This window comes from Epinephelus lanceolatus, chromosome 10 (assembly GCF_041903045.1).
Source record: "Epinephelus lanceolatus isolate andai-2023 chromosome 10, ASM4190304v1, whole genome shotgun sequence".
Classification (NCBI taxonomy): Eukaryota; Metazoa; Chordata; class Actinopteri; order Perciformes; family Serranidae; genus Epinephelus; species Epinephelus lanceolatus.
In genome coordinates this window covers 12,220,227-12,241,592 of record NC_135743.1, presented here as the reverse complement: position 1 = coordinate 12,241,592, position 21,366 = coordinate 12,220,227, and the positions used below count along the sequence as shown (strand labels likewise).

Sequence of the window (21,366 nt, the reverse complement as noted above, 5' to 3'; positions counted from 1 at the left end):
TTCTAAGATAACAAAAACACAACAATTCTTATTTTCAGTTGATTATACACTGAAGAAAACATTAACATGTCCATTTCTGCCAATCCTACACACTGAACCTTTAAACTGAAACTACAACTAGTGCTGTCCTTCTCTTTTAATCTTTCCATGACAAATATCATTTGGCCTTCTATTCATAAATTCAATGTTTCACAAGAAAAGTGTGGACCAATATGTCCAGGTTGCCTGTAAGACAATATCCAGGGCTTTAAAGATCATATCAAAGATCCTCTCAATGCGCATGCGCTCTCCGGAATAATGAGTCGATTTGGGTTTTATTTCATTTTTCTCTTCTTGTTGTATAAAAGTCCGAGTTTGATCCTTTTCTTGTGTTTTGCCATTTATGTTTACATCCATTACAGGACGCGATAGACGAAAGAAAACCAGAGGGGAATAATTATAAGAGGTGAAATGATGATGGCTCGTGATATCTTATCATTTGACAGTTGGATGTTTGGTATCACCAAGATTTCTTATGGGTTTACAAACACGTCATGAGATGTCTCGTCTCGTCCTTGTCTCTGCAGCTCTGTGTGGCGTCAATCTGAGATGATGGACTGTGCTGTTCCCGTCTCGGAGGTCGTCCACAGAAACATACTGTAAGCAAGACACCGGAGCTGGAGGCGCGGTTACGTTCGCGAGCTGCGATAAGACGCACGAAATGTGTGATAAGAGACTGTTATAAACACACAGAGAGAGGATGTCTGCAAACAGCCTCAGCGAAGGATTCAGCGACACAGCCGGTAAGATTCATTTGTTTTTACTCACCTGCTCCAACAGGTGAAATAACCTGAGTCACTTCCCATGTTTGTGTGCATGTTTACTTTTATTACTCTACTAATTTATTCACTTCACTTTATTCTTACTCATCATATTGTCAACATCACCTTATCTACTCTACCTCACCCAGTGATGGGAAGTGAGCACATTTGATCAAGTACTTTACTTCAAAACAATTACTTTAATTAATTCATTTGGATCCCCATTAGGCACTAAAAGGCAGACAAAGACAACAAATATACAAGAAAACTGCAAAACCAAAAATTAAAAAAACTAAACAAAACGAAAATAAACAGACAAGTCCATTAGATTAACCACAAAATAGTCAGAAAATAATAATTATAGTAATAATAGTGATAATAATAAGGATTTTACAGCTCAAAGGTAATTTTAATACTACTAAAAACAGCATATACAGTGATTGAGAGAGTTAAAGACCAGGAAAGTTTCACATTAAGGTTCATACAGTCAGGCATCATGTAACAAACCCTATGTGTGAGGCGCTGGTGTTCTGTGCCATCAGGTATCTCTTCAATCTCTTTTTAAAAACAGCTGCACTTATTGCATGTATAATGTCTGATGGCAAACCATTCCATAATTTCATTTGTTTTTGAAACAGGAAGTGAAAAACAACCTCTTGCCGCATGCCTAGTATTCATTTTATAGTTGTTGCTAAAAGAAAAAAATGGTAAAGGATAGCTGGGGACTTGGGTGATGAAATATTTCTCATAAACAGAGCAAAGAAATAACCATCTTGTCCTTCACCAATGCCCGACCTAAGGTGGTATGCATTCTGATGATATTAGCTCTTCTGTTACAGTTTAGGGCGAGTCGTGCAGCTCTATTCTGGACTAAGTGTAGTTTGTCTCAGTCTTTACTTGATGCACACTGATGCAAATGAGTGAGAACTAATGATTGAACGTGTGAGATACATTCTTGTGGTAAGAATTTAGCACATCTCCTAATAACTGCCAGACCTCTTCCCATATCTGCAACAGTTTTTTCCATCTGTTTTGATGACTTCAATCTGATGTCTAATATCACCCAGAGGAGTTTGGTTTGCTCTACCTGTCCCACAGGCACTCCCTGTACCGACAGGTTAAACTGCGGTTAAGGTTTAAGCCTAAAAGGTGATCCAAACACTATACTTTTTGTATAATGTAAATATAATTTAAGGACTTAATTTCAGAGGGAACTAGAAAAGCACTCAGAGAGTGCAGACCTCCGCCAAGTAGGTGATATTCCCTCCCCCTCTACATCAGATTTTGCAGCCTGCATCACAATTAGGTTATTTGCATCACTATCATTATTAGGTTATAATATGTCTTCACCATGGAGACACTGTGGTGTATTTATTTCAGTTTTTTTTGTACCAACACAGAATATAATATGTTTTTTTTGTATTTTTCACTTTCTTTTTTCCCAACACAGAACATTAACTTCAACTTAAGAATTACAACATTAAGCAAGTAGAACTAGACATGCTTTCCGGCAACCAGATGGCGCTATTTTCACCGTCTTTAGAAATTGGAATTGCTGCTGAGGCTGTCAGATGATAGACTTTTTTATTATTTTATCCACTTTGCTTCAACCGATCACCACCAAAATTTTATCATCTGTTCCTTGTCCCATTATCCACCTTTCCTGAAATTTCATCAAAATCCGTTCATAACTTTTTGAGTTATTTTGCAGACAAACAGACCAACGCCGGCTTAAACATAACCTCCTTGGCCGAGGTAATTATGGTTCCTTTTGCTCCACTGCATTCATCAGCTTTATCATTTAGAAGCCTATAGTTAGAATATAAAATGTGATAACAGGTAAATGCACACTAAAGTAAACTAAAAGCACCAACTGTATATAAAATATACCAGCACTGCAACCACCTAAATTTGCACTCCCATCATAAGCATAATAATAATAAACTTTATTTATATAGCAACTTTCAAAACAGTTACAAAGTGCTGTACAATAAACTAAACACAATTAAAATACAAGAAGAATAAAACAAATAACATGTCATAAAATGCCATCTAGTAAAAAATAAAATAGACAGTCAGCTCAGGTAAAGTCAGGATATGATTTCTGATAGAAGTATGTTTTCAGGAGAGACTTAAACGAAGCCAGTGACTCAGACAGCCTTACATCCTCGGGCAGGTCAATCCAGAGCTAAAACAGCATAAAATAATAATAATTATAATAATAATAATGATAATGAAGTTGTATTTTTCTTGGTATTTTTATCACAAATAAACTGTAAACTAAACTGACTGGAGCTGACTTATGTGAGTAAAGTTCTACACAAAGTCACACTTGCTTATTGTGGAAGTAATCATATATTTTGTTCCAGTGTGTAACCTAGTGTTTTGTTGTCTTCTCCACAGTTCTCCTCTGACAACACTTAGCAGCGACCCTGCCTGTGTGTTCAGCTGTACAGACTGTTTGTACCAATGGGTGTCTCACTGTCAGTTCGGCTGTACAGCAGGGCAGACGATAGCCCTCCCTCCTCTTCATCAGCTTTCCCTCCACTGGCCGTCCCCACATCCTCTCGTCTGGCTGTCACTCTGAACTCCTCTCCTGTTGCTCCGGGAGACAGTCGTTCACACTGGAGCTCTGTCCACCACTCTCCTCACTTCCTATTGTCTGCCTGCAAACAGGAAGTGACACGATCACCCGCTGAGCTGAGCAGCGACGGGGTGAGGGCGGAGATGGGGGTGAAAAGCGGGCTTCATGTTTGGGAGGTGTTGTGGAGTCCCGACCACAGAGGGAGTCATGCCGTCATGGGCATCTCTATGCAGAGCTGCCCTCTGCAGGCCTCAGGGTACACTGTGCTGATTGGTGGAGACTCACAGTCCTGGGGCTGGGAACTCAAAACCAATCAGCTGTGGCATGCTGGACAGAGACTGGGACTTTACCCAGGAACAAGAACGAGGTGCCACTCTGAGGCCGCTGAGGACTTAAGCACACAGTCTTCCACTTCATTACACACAAAAGTGGCAAGGACACCTCTCCCAATCCCTGAGCGTGTCTTGTTGGTCCTGGATGCTGATGCAGGAACTCTGGGATTTGTTGTTGATGGCAGCTATGTTGGCGTAGCCTTTAGAGACCTTCCTCGTGGAGTGGAGCTGTTCCCAGCAGTGAGCAGCGTGAGAGGAGGAGCCAGCATACGACTACGATACTTGAACGGCGCCACACGTGAGTGTCAGCTGTGAACATAAATCTGCTTTGATAAAATACTTGGGTTTTATAAGACACATAAACTTACAGAGTTTTTCTTTGTCTCTCCTTCCCAGGTGATCCCCCTGCACTGATGGCTTTATGTGGACTGTCAATTCGCCAGCTTTTAGGGGAACAGAGGCAGAATCAAATTGGCAAGCTGCCTCTACCCTTTCATCTCCAGCACTACCTGATTTCTAGTCAATAATGTACAATTATACTTGTGCGCGCGCACACACACACACACACACACACACACACACAATAGGAAACAGTTTGACAATCACTTAAGTGTTATAGACTGAAACACAATGTTTATTTACAATAACGTACAGGTAGAAAACCCTTGTGTCAAATTCATAAAGTCAAATGGCACTGAGTGAACGCTGCCTCAGTTAGTTTTTAGCCACCTAAAAAAGAGGCCTACCAAAAAAAATCAGTTTAGGTGTACGTTACATTTAGAGTATTTCACCACTTTACCTTGCCACCAGACAGCCTTTTGGGAGAGGAACTGAAGCCATTAAGTCAAAGCCCTCAGACCCCATCGACAAAATGAGTAGTTTTACTTAGCAGAACTGATTGCTGGTCTTCCACAGCCTCAATTTGTTAGTGTGTAAGATAAAGCGGCGCAAATATTCACTCACTTTTACACTGAAACTGATTTTTTTGATGGTTAAATACCTTTTGCTGCGGCCCTGTCCACAGCATTACATTACTTATCTTCTTTGCCAATAGATTTGCTTTATCAAAGACACTACTGAAGCAACAAAGTACATAAAATACGCACAGCAGACATGTCAGATAGGTCTGACCACCATGTTTAACTAAATATATATATATGTATCTTTAAATGATTTATTTAAGGCAGGAAATGCATTTTCTTCTTATCTCCGCAATTGAAATCTGTGTGATTGTTGTGTTAGCGTCACAGTGATACGGTCGATATGAAGTGATGCACTGCTTTCTTCCACCTCCACTACATTTCCAGACTCCACCCATCACTGTCCCAGTCCAGCACTGAGGTCTTGGTCCATACATTTGTCACATCGCGTATTGACTATTGTAATGCAGTACTCTCTGGCCTTCCCACCAAACTCATTACCAGGCTTCAGATCATTCAAAACTCTGCTGCTTGGATCATTACCTGCACCAAATCATCCGACCACATCACCTTCATTCTCATCCAACTACACTGGCTCTCTGTTCAGTACTGGATTGATTACAAAAACCTTCTGCTCAACAGCATAATATCCTTCAAATCCCGTCTCAAATCCCACTTGATCAAACTGGCCTATGCACTTTAACACTGTCTGTACCCTCTGCAACCCCAACTATTACATCCATGTGATATTATTGCCAGACAAATGTATTTATTATTCATTTTATTTATTGCAATATATATAGTTCACTGCTGAGATTTTGAAATGTTTCTGTAAACTACAAAAGCTTTAAATCATTCACAGTGAGCTGAGAGGAATTTAAAGGCACTCCTGACTTGTGGAGTGTCTCTTTAACTCTGTTTCTTTCTTTGTGTGTAAAATAAATGGCTCCCGTTTAAATCTAACATCATTATTGCTGTTTCAATCCTTTTGTGAATGTTAGAAGGAGGGAGAATAAGATCAGTTCAGTCGTCTTGTTTGGTGGCATGGATGCTTTTAGAGGCTTTTAGAAAACATACATCACATTCAGGAGAAAATTATTCTGAAGAAAGAGTGACTGTCGCTGTTCCTGCAAAACAACAAACATTAAGCTAAAACCTTTCCCTGCAGGGGGTTATATAAATACCCATTTGCTTTCACTGACTGAAAACCTGCCTGATATACAGGTGGAAGAAATAACAGAATAATACTGACAACATTACAGCTCAGTCTCCCAGGTTAAGGGGTGACCAAATGACGCCAGTTAGGGAATTAAAATTGTGTTGATGCCTGTAAAGATTCAGAGAGCCTAAGATGTGTGATTTAAATATTTTCATTAAACTCTGTCATTACTCCACTTTGCTCAAAGGTGCAGTCATTTTGGGAAAGTATTATGCACGATATATAATGGATGGTAGTCTTCAGGCCAGGAGAATGATTGCTCTCTTTAAAAAATATATACAAAAGCTGTCTGTGAGCTTGTGGTTGAAGGAGAATGCAACCTACCTTTCTTTGGAGAGGCAGACATGTAGTTTTACTGTAGAGGAAAAGCAAAACAATCACAATATAGAATATTTTCTTTAAAAAATGAGAATATCAGGCTATCATGAGTGTCATGACAGGTGCCTTTTATTTTATATTAATTTCATAATTTATTTGACTACCCATTTGTATGTCAAACCCATTTTAAACTGCTTTTAGTTTTCATTTTGTATTATTTTTTATGTGTGTAAAAATATTAATAAACCTATTGTTAAAAACCCTCTGTCAGTTATAAAACTGTCATAAACTCATCAGTGATTCTTAAATGACATGATACATTTGCTTATTTTATTTATTAATAGCTCCCAAGCAACACTATGAATGAAGTGAATTTGGGTATTCCTCTATATTGCTCAATGATAACAATCTGTCTCAACTCAGCATCTTTAAATGAGCATCTGCGTGGTTAGATTTAAGATGACTCATATTCTTGGCTGCTCGTTCAGCTGCTACTGTACCAAGTACATTAAAATAAATAACATTTTAATTAAAGTATTTAACATGTTTTCCCAACGGCCAGCCTTTAGAAGGTGAGAAGTATACACTCAGTCTACCAGCTATGAAAATATTTATTGAGTGGCAATATCACAATGCAAAAAGTGGATGAATTAGGAGATCTTGAATTAAACTGTTGTCGGAGGTGGAAAGGGAGTATTCCTGAGTATTTCAGGACTTACTTTTTAAGCCAAGTCACAGGTTCATTCTTATTCAACTCGTCAATCCGCAGATGTTCATCCTCTTAAATTTCTCACTTGCAGAGGTCAAGAGGTGCAAATTCATTGAATGGTTTCACCTGGCAAAAAACTGTTCCTCTATAAAAATGATAAAAACATAAAACACTTAAAAGAACATTTACCTGCTGTTTTGTAGCTGATTTTCTCCATGTACTTCTGTCCATGTATCCATGTTTATTTGTTTGACTCAGTGACATATAGCCTATTATGATTTTGCTCAGGACTCAACAGATGCTTTACTTAAGTAGAATTACTATGGTCTATAATCACTCAGTAAGTCCAAATTTAATTTAAGTAAAAGTACAGAAGTATTATTAGGAAAATGTACTTTAAGTACCAAAAGTATGCAGAACGACTACTTTCCTAGTATTGTAGAATATTTTATATATATATGTATATGCATATATCTATATATATATATATATATATATATATATATAAACTTCAATAAAATGCCTAGTCCCATTTAAAGACCCAGTCCCTTTTACGAGCCTGGTGTAGCTCCACATTTTGACAAATAAACGGCTGTCTCAATTAGACGCCTGCTCTGGTTGCCAACAGTTCATTTTTATAGAAGTTCTTTGGATGTATAAAACCAGATTGTTGACTATCTACCTGAGCTAATGTTAGTTAGATGTTTAGATCACACATACAAATATAAATGTCTATACTTTTATCAATACTGAGATGCTACACATTGTCAGCTGAAACCATGAGCACCAGAGAAGACTGTATTTCATTCAGGTTTACCGACATGATGAAAAAAATAAGTAGTGACTCCCTACCTCTGAGGCTGTCATTAAGTCAGAATATGTGTCCCTTCCTCGATTCCCTGGATTCATATTTCTTTAGTCCGTAAGGGTCCACCGCTTATAAGAATCAAAAATAGTTTTCATAAATATTAATCCATGTTATGAGTATAGTTTTAACAGGATAAAGTGGTGCTGTGTCGGTATGCCAGGTGCCTTAATCCTCGAGTGCCATGAAGTGAGTGTCATAATATAACACATAATTGATTTGCTATTCAAAGCCTAATTTTATACAAGCTATATTCATACTGGTTCAAATAAACAATTTGATTGTATTTCCCATCTTTGCTGAGCAACAGTCTTTGTGTAAAAGGGATTAAAGGCCTGTCCCATATAGACGCCTGTCAGATATAAGCCTGTTGAGTTCAGTGATTTAAAAAGCCAATAACAGCCTGAGGTACTGACTGAAGTTTTACAATATCTATCTATATACAAACAAAATTTGATTGCTATCACCTTAATGTTGTCATATTACCTTTGTATGTTAATTTTTGTGTTCTTTTTACAATAGTGAAATTTGAACTTATATTAAGTGGAGGCTTAAATAAGCCAACTTGATTTTCTGCCTCTCCCTTCTCTATATACCACTTATTTTTTGTCATTTTGTGACTTTCAAACTGTGCAAAAATAAAAACCTAAAACAACATAGACAAGAACTAACATCCGGTACAGTGTTGTCATGACAACAGAGGAACAGACGCGCGAGAAAAAGCGCATAACGTTATGTGAAGGTGAGCTCCCTCTGACACTGACAACCAATTTTAACAGCTAAGATTTTATCAACCCCTTAAATTATAAATCCGATTTTATAATGATATTTAAGGCCCATTATCTTGACTTTACAAAGCCCCAACCCGTCCTGTAAGAATATGTTAACTAACTAAACTGCTAAGTTAACGTTGCTGTTGGTTACCTTTGCTCAAGCTTACCTTAGCTAACGGTAGCTCGCCTAGCTAACGGCTAACCTGCATTACCTTCAGTTTGTTGGCTAGTTTATTGACCTAGAGGGCGAACTAACTCAACTTTTTTTTATTTTTGAAAGTTTAATTCATACATTGTGCGTTTTTATATTTTCAAATACCTAATGTAGAACATTAAATTATTACTGTTAAATTATTAGCATCATGGCGGCACTAGGAAGTCTGAGAGGAGGAGGAGGAGGAGGAGGATTCGTGTTTGGTCCGCCGGGCATTAATGGAGATGAAGAAGAGGAAGAAGACTCACCTGCGGTAAACTCAAACTTCCCACTCAGCCTGGCAGAGCAGTGAATAGTTGTCAGTAAAATACACATTCATGTATTTGTATGTTGGCAGGTTTTACTGAGTGTTTTCACCCAACATGGGCAGATGGGCCTCTGCTTCTATGACAGTAAGGACTCCTCTTTACACTACATGAGAGACACTCTTGACAACTACGAGCTCCACCTGCTGGCCAGAGGTGAACAATACACAGCCTGTTACATAATCTCAGCCTTGTCCCCAAATTAGAGTAGGTTTATGGTGTTTATACATTTTTAATAGCTTAGAAATGACAGTACTGTATATGAGCTGACACTTGTGCTTGCCTTGCTGTATTGCATGTGCCCTAGTACTTGTATTCTTCTGTCTAGTCATCCAGGAGGTTAGTCCCCATGTAATTATTACCAGTGCAAAGCAGGAGAGCTGCATGACACGCTTCCTGCAACACCTTGGTGAGTTCTGAGATATAATCACAGCATGGGGTGGGGAAACAAAAAAATGTCACACTGAGAAAATTTTGTTTTGACGTGGTATGAGACAAGTAGTTTCTAGGTCAAGGGAATGAAATGAGATTAGGGATGCTTGACTCTGCAGCCTGATAGCGTGATAAGAAGGAGAGGAGTAGATTGTATAGCTATGATGCACAACTTTATGAGGCCTTTATTGAGAGTAAAGTGACACAGTTCTGCCATGTCAGTGTTTTCTTTCATACAATAAGCTATTTTGATTTCTTTCCTCTGTCTTATCGCAGGTTCAAACCCAGACTACAAACCAGAGGTGGTTACTTATCCTTATGTTGACTTTGGTAAACACCAATAATATCCAATTATCCTCATCAATTTCAGGCAGGATCTTTCTGCATTAAATTTAAATGAACAGATTTTGAGTCAATTTTGAATGTTGCAGGTCTGGAGGTCGGTAAGCATAGGCTACTGTCTGCCCATCTGCCTTTCCTTCCTGCCTCCATTTCAGAGAGAGACAAAATGTCCTACCTCTCCTCCTGTATCTCCTTTGACTCACCCCTTATGGTGAGCCAGCTGTCCACATGTCATCCTATCCATCAGTCTATCGTGCAGGAGCTGATCATGAACCGTCCATCACTTTTTGTTAATGTGTGTGTTTTTTTGTGTGTGTCTGTGTCTGTGTGTGTGTGTTTGTACATCCGTTTGGTAGCTTAGGGCAGTGGGCGCTCTGCTGAAATGTCTGGACAGGAGGAGAGTGGGAGTGGAGCTGGAAGACAGCAGTGTTGGAGTTCCTATCCTACAGTTCCTCGCCTACACACTGTAAGACACACACTAATGAAGCTTTGCACACACACACACACACACACACAAATAGGGCTGTGATCACACGTTTTCCGTAATGAGGACCTTGAGAGAGTTTTGTCAATGAGTAGGTTTATTCTCTCTTTTTCTCTTCTCTACTTCTCTGTAATTTTAGTACCAGCCAACCAATCCTGTCTCATGTTTTCATGAATTAAAAATGTTGCTCCTCTGAAACGTGTATTGTTTCTTCTCAATAAAGTAAAGGTGTTGTTTGCATGGACCAAGACACTTACAGGTAAGGGTGTTTATCCATTATATATATGATCTTTATTAAGTATCTCCCAATATGTCCTTAAATGCTGACACTAATCTCCTAAATATCTCATTAATCGTTCCTTGTTTTACAACTAGAACCTACAGGACAGCTGTTTCGTACATTTTAATAATGTTTTTGCAACTTATATGAATAAAGCTAAAGAAATAAATATAATGTATTAAATTGCATAAAAATACGGTATATGTGAGCCATGAAAGAACACTTAGCAAGACATATGGGTTGGTTGGGATAACCGTTGATTTTGTATTTGTTCCAGTGTACTGCAGATCTTCAAATCAGAACTTCACCCATCAGTGTACAAACTGCATTCAGGTGAAAAGGAAGGACTCAGTCTTTACGGTACGCTGCCCTGAAGGTAGCATTATCAGTCCATCTTATCTGATGGTGTTTACACGAACCACTTGTTCTTATCTTTTGTTGCAGGGATACTGAACCGCTGCAGGTGCAGGTTTGGCTCCAAACTGCTACGGTGAGAAACACCTCCTGCTAGAGTGAAATCGTAAAACCAAAAAAATGAATGTGGCCTTTACTTCATTAAAAGAGAATACAAGGCTTGTAGTGGAAAAGGCTGATATTTGTGTCATTCATCATTCAGACAAACTAAACTCTGCCAACATTTTGTATAACAGTGGCCCATAATTTATGCTGGTGTCATGGTATATTGATGTCAGATACCTCCTATCATGCTGCAGCACCACCATTACTACTGGCATTATGACAACCTCTAAAAGGCAGGGCATAGTTTTAGCTAATCTAATAAATCAAATCAAATCAAGTTTATTTATGTAGCACTTTAAAAACAACTGCATTTGATCAAAGTGCTGTACAAAATAAAAGAATGACACACAAATATATAGCAATATAAAACGTACACAAAAAACATGTACGTTTTAAGATTTGTCTGAAAAGTATCAGTGGAGGGGGGGATTTAATTGAGAGTGGAAGGCTGTTCCAAAGCTTTGGAGCAGCTACCACAAAGTCACAATCTCCCTTACCCACCAGCCTCGATCGCGGGACACTTAAAAGACATTGTTCAGAGGATCTGAGAGGTCGGGAGCTGGTAAAGGGGCAGAGAAGTTCAACAATATACTGGTGTGCCAGCCCATATGTGGCTATAAAAAACATAATAGAACCTTGAAATCAATCCTGTATTTGATAGGTAGGCAAATAGAGGAGATTCAAAGGGCTCTGCATCACGTAACACTAAATATAGCAATTATATAATCATAACTGTCTGGTCATGTAAGAACATAAAGTATTTTAAAACAGGAACATTTGGAGTTTTAGAGACAAATGTTACCTTTTGCACTCTTAGTATCTGCACTACAGTTTCCCTCTGGATAAATAAAGTTTTACCTTATATTACCATACAACTACCAAAGCAACAAAATAAAAGTTTTTAAAACTCATTTTCTGTTTCAACTTCAGCATTCTATACAAGCAATACAGTTATTACATAGCTCACACAGTACAGATCAATGTACAAAGTTTTCAGCTGCCGTAACATATATCCAGGTTTAAGACAAGTACAGTGAAGTGTTCAACTGCGAGAAGATGTACCTGTTCAAGAATTTCAGTCTTTGCAACCTCAATACATATGTGATTTGTTCCATCTCATACAACTGGCTTATTTATTTAATCCAGATATTGTACGTTGGAGGTTCAGGATTCAACCATCTAACTGTGATACATTTAATCGCAGCCCCCAAGAGGATTTGTAATAGCAACATTTTTGCCTTCCCCTCAAACCCTTCAGGGATTGCTGCTCAGAGAATCACCCTTGGATCTTTGGGGATATTTGGATGGAGCACTGCTCTCAGGGCGTCTAACACATCCTTCTAAAAGTTGCTTAACTTGCGGCCAGAATGAAAGTTTGTCTTATGTGCTTCCATATGAATGTTTGCGCTGCTGTTTTGTGATTCAGGCAGAAGATTCTTGTTTGTCCCAGGAATTTCAAGGTTTGCATTCCGCTGCTTGTATCTATGGCAACAAGATAAATGTTTTAATGTTTCCAACATTATGCATCTGTTTTTAGTACTGTCACCAATCACATTATGGTGGTCTAATTCTATGCTGTGATTCTTGTGGGAATTACATAATTCTGCCATTTTTATTTACACAACAATTACTTTCTACATGCACACAATATCTGGTTAATTCCGGTAACTCTGGGTTTTGTCACAGTCGTGAAGTTTGCTGGTTTGTACTGTTTGCTTCTTAAAGTGTCTGTGATGTCTTCTCTTCCCTCAGCCAGTGGTTTCTGCGGCCTACACAGGATCTGACCGTGTTACACAGGAGACAGGAAGTGATTCGTTTCTTCACATCACCTCCGAACTCCGACGTCCTGAGCACCCTGCAGTCCTCGCTTCGCAACATCACTAACATACCAGTAAAAACTTTAACTAATTACTTCCTTGTTTCCTCCACATCTGTGACCATTTATCCCTTACCTGCTGGGTCACCACCTGGACAAAGAATCTGTGAAAGCCTAAAGCCAGTATGTGTGTGTGCTCGTGTGTGTGTGTCAGACTCTTCTGCGCAGGATGTCTCTCTCTCACACCAAAGTGACCGACTGGCAGAGTCTCTACAAGGTTGGAGCTACACCTACACCTTATTCACATGTCAAGCTTTGTTAAATGTGTGAGAAATGTTGTGTTTGTGTGTGTTCATCAGACTGTGTACAATGCGGTGTGCATCAGGGACACAGTGCGACACCTGCCTCAGTCCATTCATCTCTTTCGGGATATCAGCGAAGGGTTCTCAGATGACCTCCACCACATCGCCTCCCTCATCAGCCGAGTCGTGAGACGCAAACTAAATAACACACAGCTGCAAATCTGAGAAATCTCCTGCCGTTTCTTAAGATTGGTTTGTAGTCAATTTAGTGTTCAGACTCCATGTTTGATTTGGAACGTGTAGGTGGATTTTGATACCAGCATAGCTGAGAACCGCTTCACCATCAAACCGAACGTGGACCCAGCAATTGATGAGAGTAAGCGCCTGCGCCCTCGTTTCAAACCTAGAACAGTCATATGATACATAAAAGCCTCATCATAAATTTCTACATGTTATGTGTTGATAAGTTTATACGGTGCTTGATTTTAAGTTAATTCTCCCCCTCTCTCTGTCAGAGAAGAGGAGGATGATGGGGTTGTCCGACTTCCTGACAGATGTAGCCAGAAGAGAGCTGGAGCACCTGGATGCTCGTATCCCCTCCTGCTGCGTCATCTACATCCCTCTGGTCTGAGCTTCATATTGACAAATATATATACCAACTGATCTGTACGGTGAACGGTATGTACGGTATTATTGGTGGGAATCATACAATTAGATATGGTGAAAACAGTCTCAGGGGGTCCTTTATTTTCCAGCTCGGTATCCTCTTAATATGACATTAAGGAGACCCGATAAAGGGTTTTATGTACTCAGCAAAATTTTTCCCTGTAAGAGAAATATTCAAGGTATGTTTTCCTGGGTCAATATATGGAAATCACCCACCTGCAACTTATAGCCAAAAGAGGTTATACTCCTTGAAACCTGTGCCCTCAAATATGCAGGCAAGACAGTTGTTTTGACTTTAGACATTGATATCTCCACAATGGCTGAATGGATTTTTACCATTCACACTTAGGGGTAGGCATCGTGAAGTGGTTACAATTGAGAACCAGTTCCAAATTGTCCGATCCATTACAGTCGTATGTCCTTTGATCAGTGTTGGCATGTTTTCCTGACAGTTATGCACTGCAAAAAAAGATGTCAAACTCATGCATCCACACTGCTGGAAACTTGCAATAAGAAGGAGTCATGGTGGAGAGAAAGAAACAGTCCAAAACATAGCTTCATTTCACGGACAAAGATGACAGCTGTGCTGCTTGTAATGTCTGTAAATATGCAATATGCTGACACATCTTCCCCAAGCAACACGGTCTTAAATTCCAGGAACACCGTGTAATTGACACTCTTTTCACGAGTACCACCGAGCAGCACGTCTGTTTCAGAGGGTGGGTTTCAATTTTATAATCATGCTGAAAACCTGTGTAGGTCTACGTTTTTTCATACACAGAAAATTGATTTGGAATCAATAAAGGAATCGTAAAGGCGTCGGACTGAAAAACAGAATCAATAAATCTTCATTCCCATCCCTTTTCAAACTGCATTTGAAGTGTCCATCTCCCTCTGTTTTTTGCTATTTCAGCGAAGTGGATAGCCCTTAGTAATCTCTTACAGTGTGGATTTATTGGAATACAGGACCCTGAGAACATTGGTATGACCCCCCCACTGGAGCACCACATATATCAGTGCTCATATATGTTTCTTTTAACTGTCCTCACAGATTGGATTCCTGCTCTCTGTCCCTCGCCTGCCTAGCATGGTGGAGAAAGAGGATTTTGAGATAGAGGGGCTTGATTTTATGGTTTGTGTGTGATCTTGTCAGCATGTTAATTTTGTTTGTTTTGTGTCATTCAGACTCACAAACGTGCTCTAACACCTTGTTCTTGTGTGCATGTGGGATAGTTTCTGTCAGAGGACCGTCTGCACTACCGCAGCCAGAGAACCAAGGAGCTAGACGACCTTCTTGGAGACTTGCACTGTGATATTAGAGGTCTTTTACCTTTTCACTCAGTGGTTAGTTTACGTGATAGTTGTGTACCTGACATTGTAGAAATGACCACAACCACTGACACTTTTCCTGCTCATATACTTTCTGTTTCTCAGACATGGAGACGGCAGTAATGACACAGTTGCAGAACACAGTTCTTGAGAGGAGCGCCTCCCTTTACAAGGTGGGTGGGCATCACCGTGCACTTCCAGGTCCCAGTGTTTAAAACACAACTCCCACTCTGATAAAATTATTATGTGCATGAAAGTAATTCTGTTAATGTGTGGAGGTGGAGTTTGTTCTGATCAGCTATGTTGTACATTTTGATTATGAAATAGGTACAAATCCCATTACATTTTTTTTTTTTTTTCATTACAAGTGTTATTTGTCTCATGACAGATGGGCGTGCTGCTATTGCCGCCTTTTATTACAAATTTTATTATTAATTTTGGGGACAGAATGAGCATTAAGTGCAGCTGTGATTATAATTTACTGGCAACTTGGCAATTAAATTAATGTAAAATAAACAACAAGCTTTATTAAAATGCAGACGTTTCAAACTTGTTAAGCTTCATTAAAGTGATACTAAGACAAGATAAGATACTTTATTGTCTCTAAGGGGAATTTTGGGGGGGGGGGGCAATAGTGCTACACACAGCTGCAATCAACTTAGAAACAAGACATAGCCAACAAGACAGTACAGTGGTACAACAAAGACACAGTCATAATTTAAATATGACAGAAATTGAAAGATACAAGATATAAATACATAGGCATTATGAAATGAAGAAAGACATCATAAATCCATAATGCATAATGCATAACACTAAATGCAACAGTGCCTCCTTGCTGCGTTTAGTTTTATGCATTATGTATTACGGTTTTATTGTTATACTCCACTCAGAATCTCTCTTTTGAGAATTAAACACTCAAATCCACCCACCCTCACTGTGGTTACAATGGATTCCCAGAACAACATGTATCCAAACATCCAAAGAAAATTACCACACTGCTCCTGCAACACAATCCAATTCCTTGTCTGTATGCTCAGTGTGTTTCAAATGCTCATATATTCCATCAAATGTGACTAAATACACAGTCTGTCATTTTACATGTACAGACCTGCTGGGTTCTTTTTATGCAGCATATATCTGGAGCAAACGCAGAAAACTGCAGGTCTGCTGCAACTCTCAGGTCTTTTAAATCAAGGCTGAATGCTTTTCTGTTTGCTGCAATTATTCATTTCTGACATTGCACTGTAACTTTTATTCCTCCCCTTTTTATCTGTCTTAATCCATTTTAGCTTATTTTTATTTTCCATCTTCTTGCCCCCTTTACGACTGTTTTAATTGCATTCACATGTCCTTTTTTAGTGTGCTTCTGCACTCTGTCTTGATGTTTTTGCCGTTTTATGAAGAGCACTTAGAATAACCTTGCTGGTGAAATGTGGTATATACAAATAAACTTTCCAGAGCCAGTCTGCACTCGCCACGCATCAGCACACCCAGGGCCCCACCCCTGCACACCACCTGGCACACAATTCACCCGACCACAGGGCAGCGACTTCCTTGGCTCAAGGCTGGGCCTCCTCCCCCAGGTCTGGCTCTAGGGGTGGGGCCCATTGTCCCCATACTAAGCGAGGTACTTGAAGTCCAAATAGGCCAAAACACCAAAGTCTTCTTGAATCACTCCTTGTCTGGTCCCTCCCCTGGGACCACTTTGCCTTGGGCCCCGGACAACACAGCTCCCAGGATCACGGGGACACGCAAACCACCATGTTAAGGTGGCGATTCTTGGTTGGGTTTTGGTTTTTTGCAGTGTCTGCAGTGATGCGGGCACTTCGCTGGACTGTCGTGGTGAAGAAATTTTCGATTTACTGGTCCATCTACGTCCCATGCCTCACCTATGGTCATGAGCTCTGGGTAGTGACTGAAAGACTGAGATTGCAGATACAAGCGGCCGAAATGAGTTTCCTCCGTAGGGTGGCTGGGCTCAGTCTTAGAGATAGGGTAAGGAGTTCAGACATCCGGAGGGAGCTCAGAGGAGCCGAGCTGCTGCTCCTTCGTATCAAAAGGGGTCAGTTAAGGTGGTTTGGCATCTGATCAGGATGCCTCCAGCTGGAGGTGTTCTGGGTATGTCCCACTGGTAGGAGGCCCCGGGGCAGAGCCAGAACACACTGGAGGGATTACATATCTCATCTGGCCTGGTAACACCTTGCGGTCCCCCAGGAGGAGCTGGGAGGCATTGCTGGGGAGATGGACGTCTGGGGTGCTTTGCTTGACTGGATGCCCCCGCAACCCGGCCCTGGATAAGCGGATGAAAATTAATGGATGGATAAATAAACTGAGTTTGTGAACACTTTCTACTCTTTCATCAGTCAAAGCTTCTCTGCTCAGGACAGTCAGTGTGTTCAATGTGTGTGTTGTGTAGATTCTGGATCTTGCTGCTGAGCTGGACTGTCTGATGGCCATGAGCAGCGCCTCCCAAGAGTATGGCTACACCTCACCCAAATTAGCCAGCCACAGGGAGATAACAGTCATACAGGGCAGGTAGGCACTGTAGATGTAAACACTGATCCAGGCACTCCAGTTCTTGATGTAATTTAGAACTCTTCATTTATGTGCCACGTCATGTAAGCTCATCTAAAATTTGTTTGATCACACACACCAGTGGCTGTACATAAAGATGGACAACAAATCTTCACTTCCTCCCACTGTACAAAAATGAAGCCAAAATATGCCGGATATGGCCGCTGCCATCTGGTGGTGGTGACGTCTGCAGTATCGAATTCCTGCCCACACACCTGTCTGACCAACTGTGAGCAGCACCACTGATCATAAGCACACTGAGTGACACACACAGCTGTGAATCATGACCTCAAACTCTGTTTTTATAGCATCAAACACATGATTACAACTAAACTTTAAAAATGAACATTTGAGCACACATCGGCATGATGAAAACTACCTAAAATGACAGGAACCATTTGGGGGAAAAATGTATTTGATGTGTTTTATGATCTTTTAGTTTGGCCCATGTCCCATCCTCTAACATGGAGGGGGCAGGGTTTATGATCTATACTGCAGCCAGCTGCCTGGGACACTGTCATGCTATCCATCTTTATATACAGTCTAGTAAAGCAGAAGATGTGTTTAATATAACATTGCAGTACAGGACATATATCTGTCTTTTTCCAGACACCCTCTGTTAGAGCTGTGCTCTCCTGTGTTTGTGGCGAACTCCTTCCAGAGCTCAGAGTCACAGGGCAGAGTCAAGATCATCACTGGCCCTAACTCATCTGGCAAGAGCATCTACCTCAAACAGGTGGGTCAGAAAAAAAAACTCTCTGTTCTTGGCAATAACACACAAGTTTTATCTTCTCAGTAACAGGTGCAATGATAAACTGCTCCTGGTCCTGACGAGCTCAAATATAGTCTACCTTATGTCTCACTTTGCCACTGTGTTGACTTGTTTGTCTCGCTGTGTGACCCAGTGTGTACATCTCCGTCTCCAGTTTACCTGAAATCGCTTTGTCATTTGGTGTTTTGAGGACAAATCTGCTCTTTTCTTTGTTTTTCTTTTGCTACTCTCAGTGATAAGCTGTGGTCAGGCAAACAGTAACAGAGAGCTTTAAAAAACAAAAGACCAGTGAAGCTAGACAAGTGGGAGACACTACTGGCTCTAAAAATCTGCATAATTGCACATAATCTGCTTTTAACATCTGTTTCTTCAGCACCAGAAGCTGCGCTACAGATGGTAATTAACCCAGCGTTCTCCGAGATGATTAAAGCTGTTATGATGTACAGGATTTGTATTTTCCCTTTCTAAAATATCCAACTTTATTAATTACTGGTATCAGAAGAAGCCCTAAAGCTGTAATTTACTTCTTAATCAGAAAACACATTTAGAGCGCCATAATTAAGGGTAACAATTTCATTTCTTAATGAGAATGTCTTTATTTTACACTTCATTTGAGGGAGTTTTGACCTCCAGGCTACTACTGAGAATCACTGATGTGACTCCTCTTTGCCCTTTGGTTAAGTTTACACCACAGCACCTGTCATCCAACCCTGACTTGCTCTGATCTGACTTTGTCAGGTGGGTCTGATTGTGTTCATGGCTCTGATTGGCTCAGACGTGCCCGCGAAGGAGGCAGAGATCGGTCTGGTGGATGGCATTTTTACCCGCATGCAGAGCAGAGAGTCTGTGTCTGTTGGCCTCAGCACCTTTATGATAGACCTCAACCAGGTAACTAACACACACACACACACACATACACACACACAGAAACACACACAAGCAATGTGTGTGGGTGTGGAAATAAAAGATATGAACTTCCAGCACTACTGTCCTCCAGCTCCACTCCTACTCTCCACCTGTCAAGACATTTTTTTATAAAGAAACTACTGCCTACAGCTATAAAACTCACACACACACACACACACACACACACAAAATATAACAAAATGCAGTGTAACACTCTGTGTCTCTATTCTCCAGATGGCCCAGGCTCTCAACAGCAGTACTGGCAACTCATTAGTTCTCATCGATGAATTTGGAAAGGGAACTAACACAGTAAGAAGAACTTGTTCCAGCGATTTGTGAATGAAATCCATATGTATACACATAACAAGGACACACAGTGTCATTAATATGAAGCGCCTGAAACTTATTCCAGCCAATATTATCTAATTTAGAGCTGCAGCACGAACAGACCTCCAGTTCAGCCCAACATGTGCCACCTATCAGCAAGAAAACAGCAGCAGCTGTTCAGATTTGCAGATACAGAGGTGTTGATGTGCGCCATCTATAGGCAACAGCAGTGACAATGCAGTTCTAAAACTTGTGCAACCTGCAGGCAAAGACTGCTGTTTTCCATGTAGTTTCATATATGCTTTTTTTTACATTTGATGTTTTAGTTTTAGCAACTGCTGGATACTCAGAGTCTGCTCTGAGTATCATTATGTTCTCTGTCCTCCATCACTGTCTGCCAGGTTCCTCTGGAGAGGGAAGAAGAGGGTCCAAACTAATTTTATTTGTCCAAAAAAGAAATGCAGGTGTGGGAGGCAGAGGCCAGAAGAAAACAATAAAAGAAAATTACCAACGTAGGTTGAATGGGTTTCGTTAAATTATTTAAAGGGGCTATAAACCCACTGTACAATACCTGCTCAGCACCAAACAGCAGGCAGAAACAGTTAGCAACTAGCTGGGGAACATAGTGGAGCATTTAGGAGCTTAAGACCCACATATTTCCCTCAGGAGTTGGAAGAGACCTAAAAAAGCTACGACAGAGTGAGTAGTCAGTTGGCCAAAAACATGATTTCTAATGACTTCTATAATGATATTGCTCTGTCACTGCTGGATATGTAAATAGGCAACTGACTGCTAACAAATTTACAATATCAAGTTAAAAGGTATATTTTTAATTATCATTAATATAAAAAAAATCTGCTTTAGGGTTATTCAAGTATGGTGTTTTACAGCCACAAACCAAACTGTACTTCTGTTTAATCTAAATATTATTAGTAATATCTGCTGGAGGTAAGAGTGACACAGTGCTAAATGTAAAACCCCAAAAGTGCAACAGCTTAAAAACAACAGCTCTAAAAAAAATGTAAGAAACTGCATCTGTAACACTTTTAACTGCAGGTGGTGTGTGTGTGTTCAAATTTAGGCAGTTGTTGCTTCCCTTGCCTGTGGGTGGTGACATGCCAGAGAACTGCAAGGCCTGGTTCTTTTGTTGCACGCCCCACCCTTTGTCTTTCCCCATATTTACAATCTATCTTTCTGTCATCAGAAATAAGTGCTAAATGCCTCCCAAAGAGGATCTTAGCATGGTCACACATCCACAAAGTTAACTTTGCTGGATATTCACCTCCAGTTCACTTCCATTCAGTGCAAGGACGAATGCAGGGATGAATAAAACATTTGCTTCCAATGGCAGAGCAAAGCTAAATCTACTCATTGTGTAGAGTTGAACTTTGACCGGTGAAGATGCCGCCTCAACCAATAGCCGAGAAGTATGTGTGGAGAAGACAGTGATTGTTGCTGTGTCTAACCACAGACTGTAAAAATAATGGAAGTAGCCACCTGTGATGTCCCCCATTGGTTTAAGGACTGCTGTTTTGAACCCTTGAGTTTGGCATTTCGGATGTCGCCATTTTGTTT

At 40.2% G+C, this 21,366-nt stretch overlaps 2 protein-coding genes across 2 annotated transcripts in view; both read left to right on the top strand.

Annotated features, from left to right (window-relative positions):
* The first annotated feature begins 299 nt into the window (after nt 1–299).
* LOC117265661 (SPRY domain-containing SOCS box protein 4) lies at nt 300–6,433 on the top strand. Its single transcript, XM_033640283.2, has 4 exons — nt 300–445; nt 567–782; nt 3,204–4,014; nt 4,113–6,433. The coding sequence occupies exons 3-4, from the start codon at nt 3,270–3,272 to the stop codon at nt 4,241–4,243; spliced, it is 876 nt and encodes a 291-aa protein (XP_033496174.1). The 5' UTR covers nt 300–445; nt 567–782; nt 3,204–3,269; the 3' UTR covers nt 4,244–6,433.
* A 2,449-nt stretch (nt 6,434–8,882) lies between these two features.
* Nucleotides 8,883–21,366, top strand: part of msh5 (mutS homolog 5) — a 35,893-nt gene continuing 23,409 nt past the window's right edge. Inside the window, exons 1-21 of the mRNA XM_078171207.1 lie at nt 8,883–8,987; nt 9,072–9,195; nt 9,368–9,448; nt 9,748–9,801; nt 9,903–10,024; nt 10,170–10,279; nt 10,521–10,556; nt 10,855–10,937; nt 11,022–11,067; nt 12,849–12,987; nt 13,127–13,189; nt 13,272–13,400; nt 13,518–13,590; nt 13,730–13,839; nt 14,932–15,018; nt 15,114–15,201; nt 15,315–15,382; nt 17,629–17,747; nt 18,396–18,522; nt 19,297–19,446; nt 19,699–19,773. Of these exons, the coding sequence (XP_078027333.1) occupies nt 8,883–8,987; nt 9,072–9,195; nt 9,368–9,448; nt 9,748–9,801; nt 9,903–10,024; nt 10,170–10,279; nt 10,521–10,556; nt 10,855–10,937; nt 11,022–11,067; nt 12,849–12,987; nt 13,127–13,189; nt 13,272–13,400; nt 13,518–13,590; nt 13,730–13,839; nt 14,932–15,018; nt 15,114–15,201; nt 15,315–15,382; nt 17,629–17,747; nt 18,396–18,522; nt 19,297–19,446; nt 19,699–19,773 (1,989 nt within the window). The remainder of the gene's footprint in view (nt 8,988–9,071; nt 9,196–9,367; nt 9,449–9,747; nt 9,802–9,902; nt 10,025–10,169; nt 10,280–10,520; nt 10,557–10,854; nt 10,938–11,021; nt 11,068–12,848; nt 12,988–13,126; nt 13,190–13,271; nt 13,401–13,517; nt 13,591–13,729; nt 13,840–14,931; nt 15,019–15,113; nt 15,202–15,314; nt 15,383–17,628; nt 17,748–18,395; nt 18,523–19,296; nt 19,447–19,698; nt 19,774–21,366) is intronic.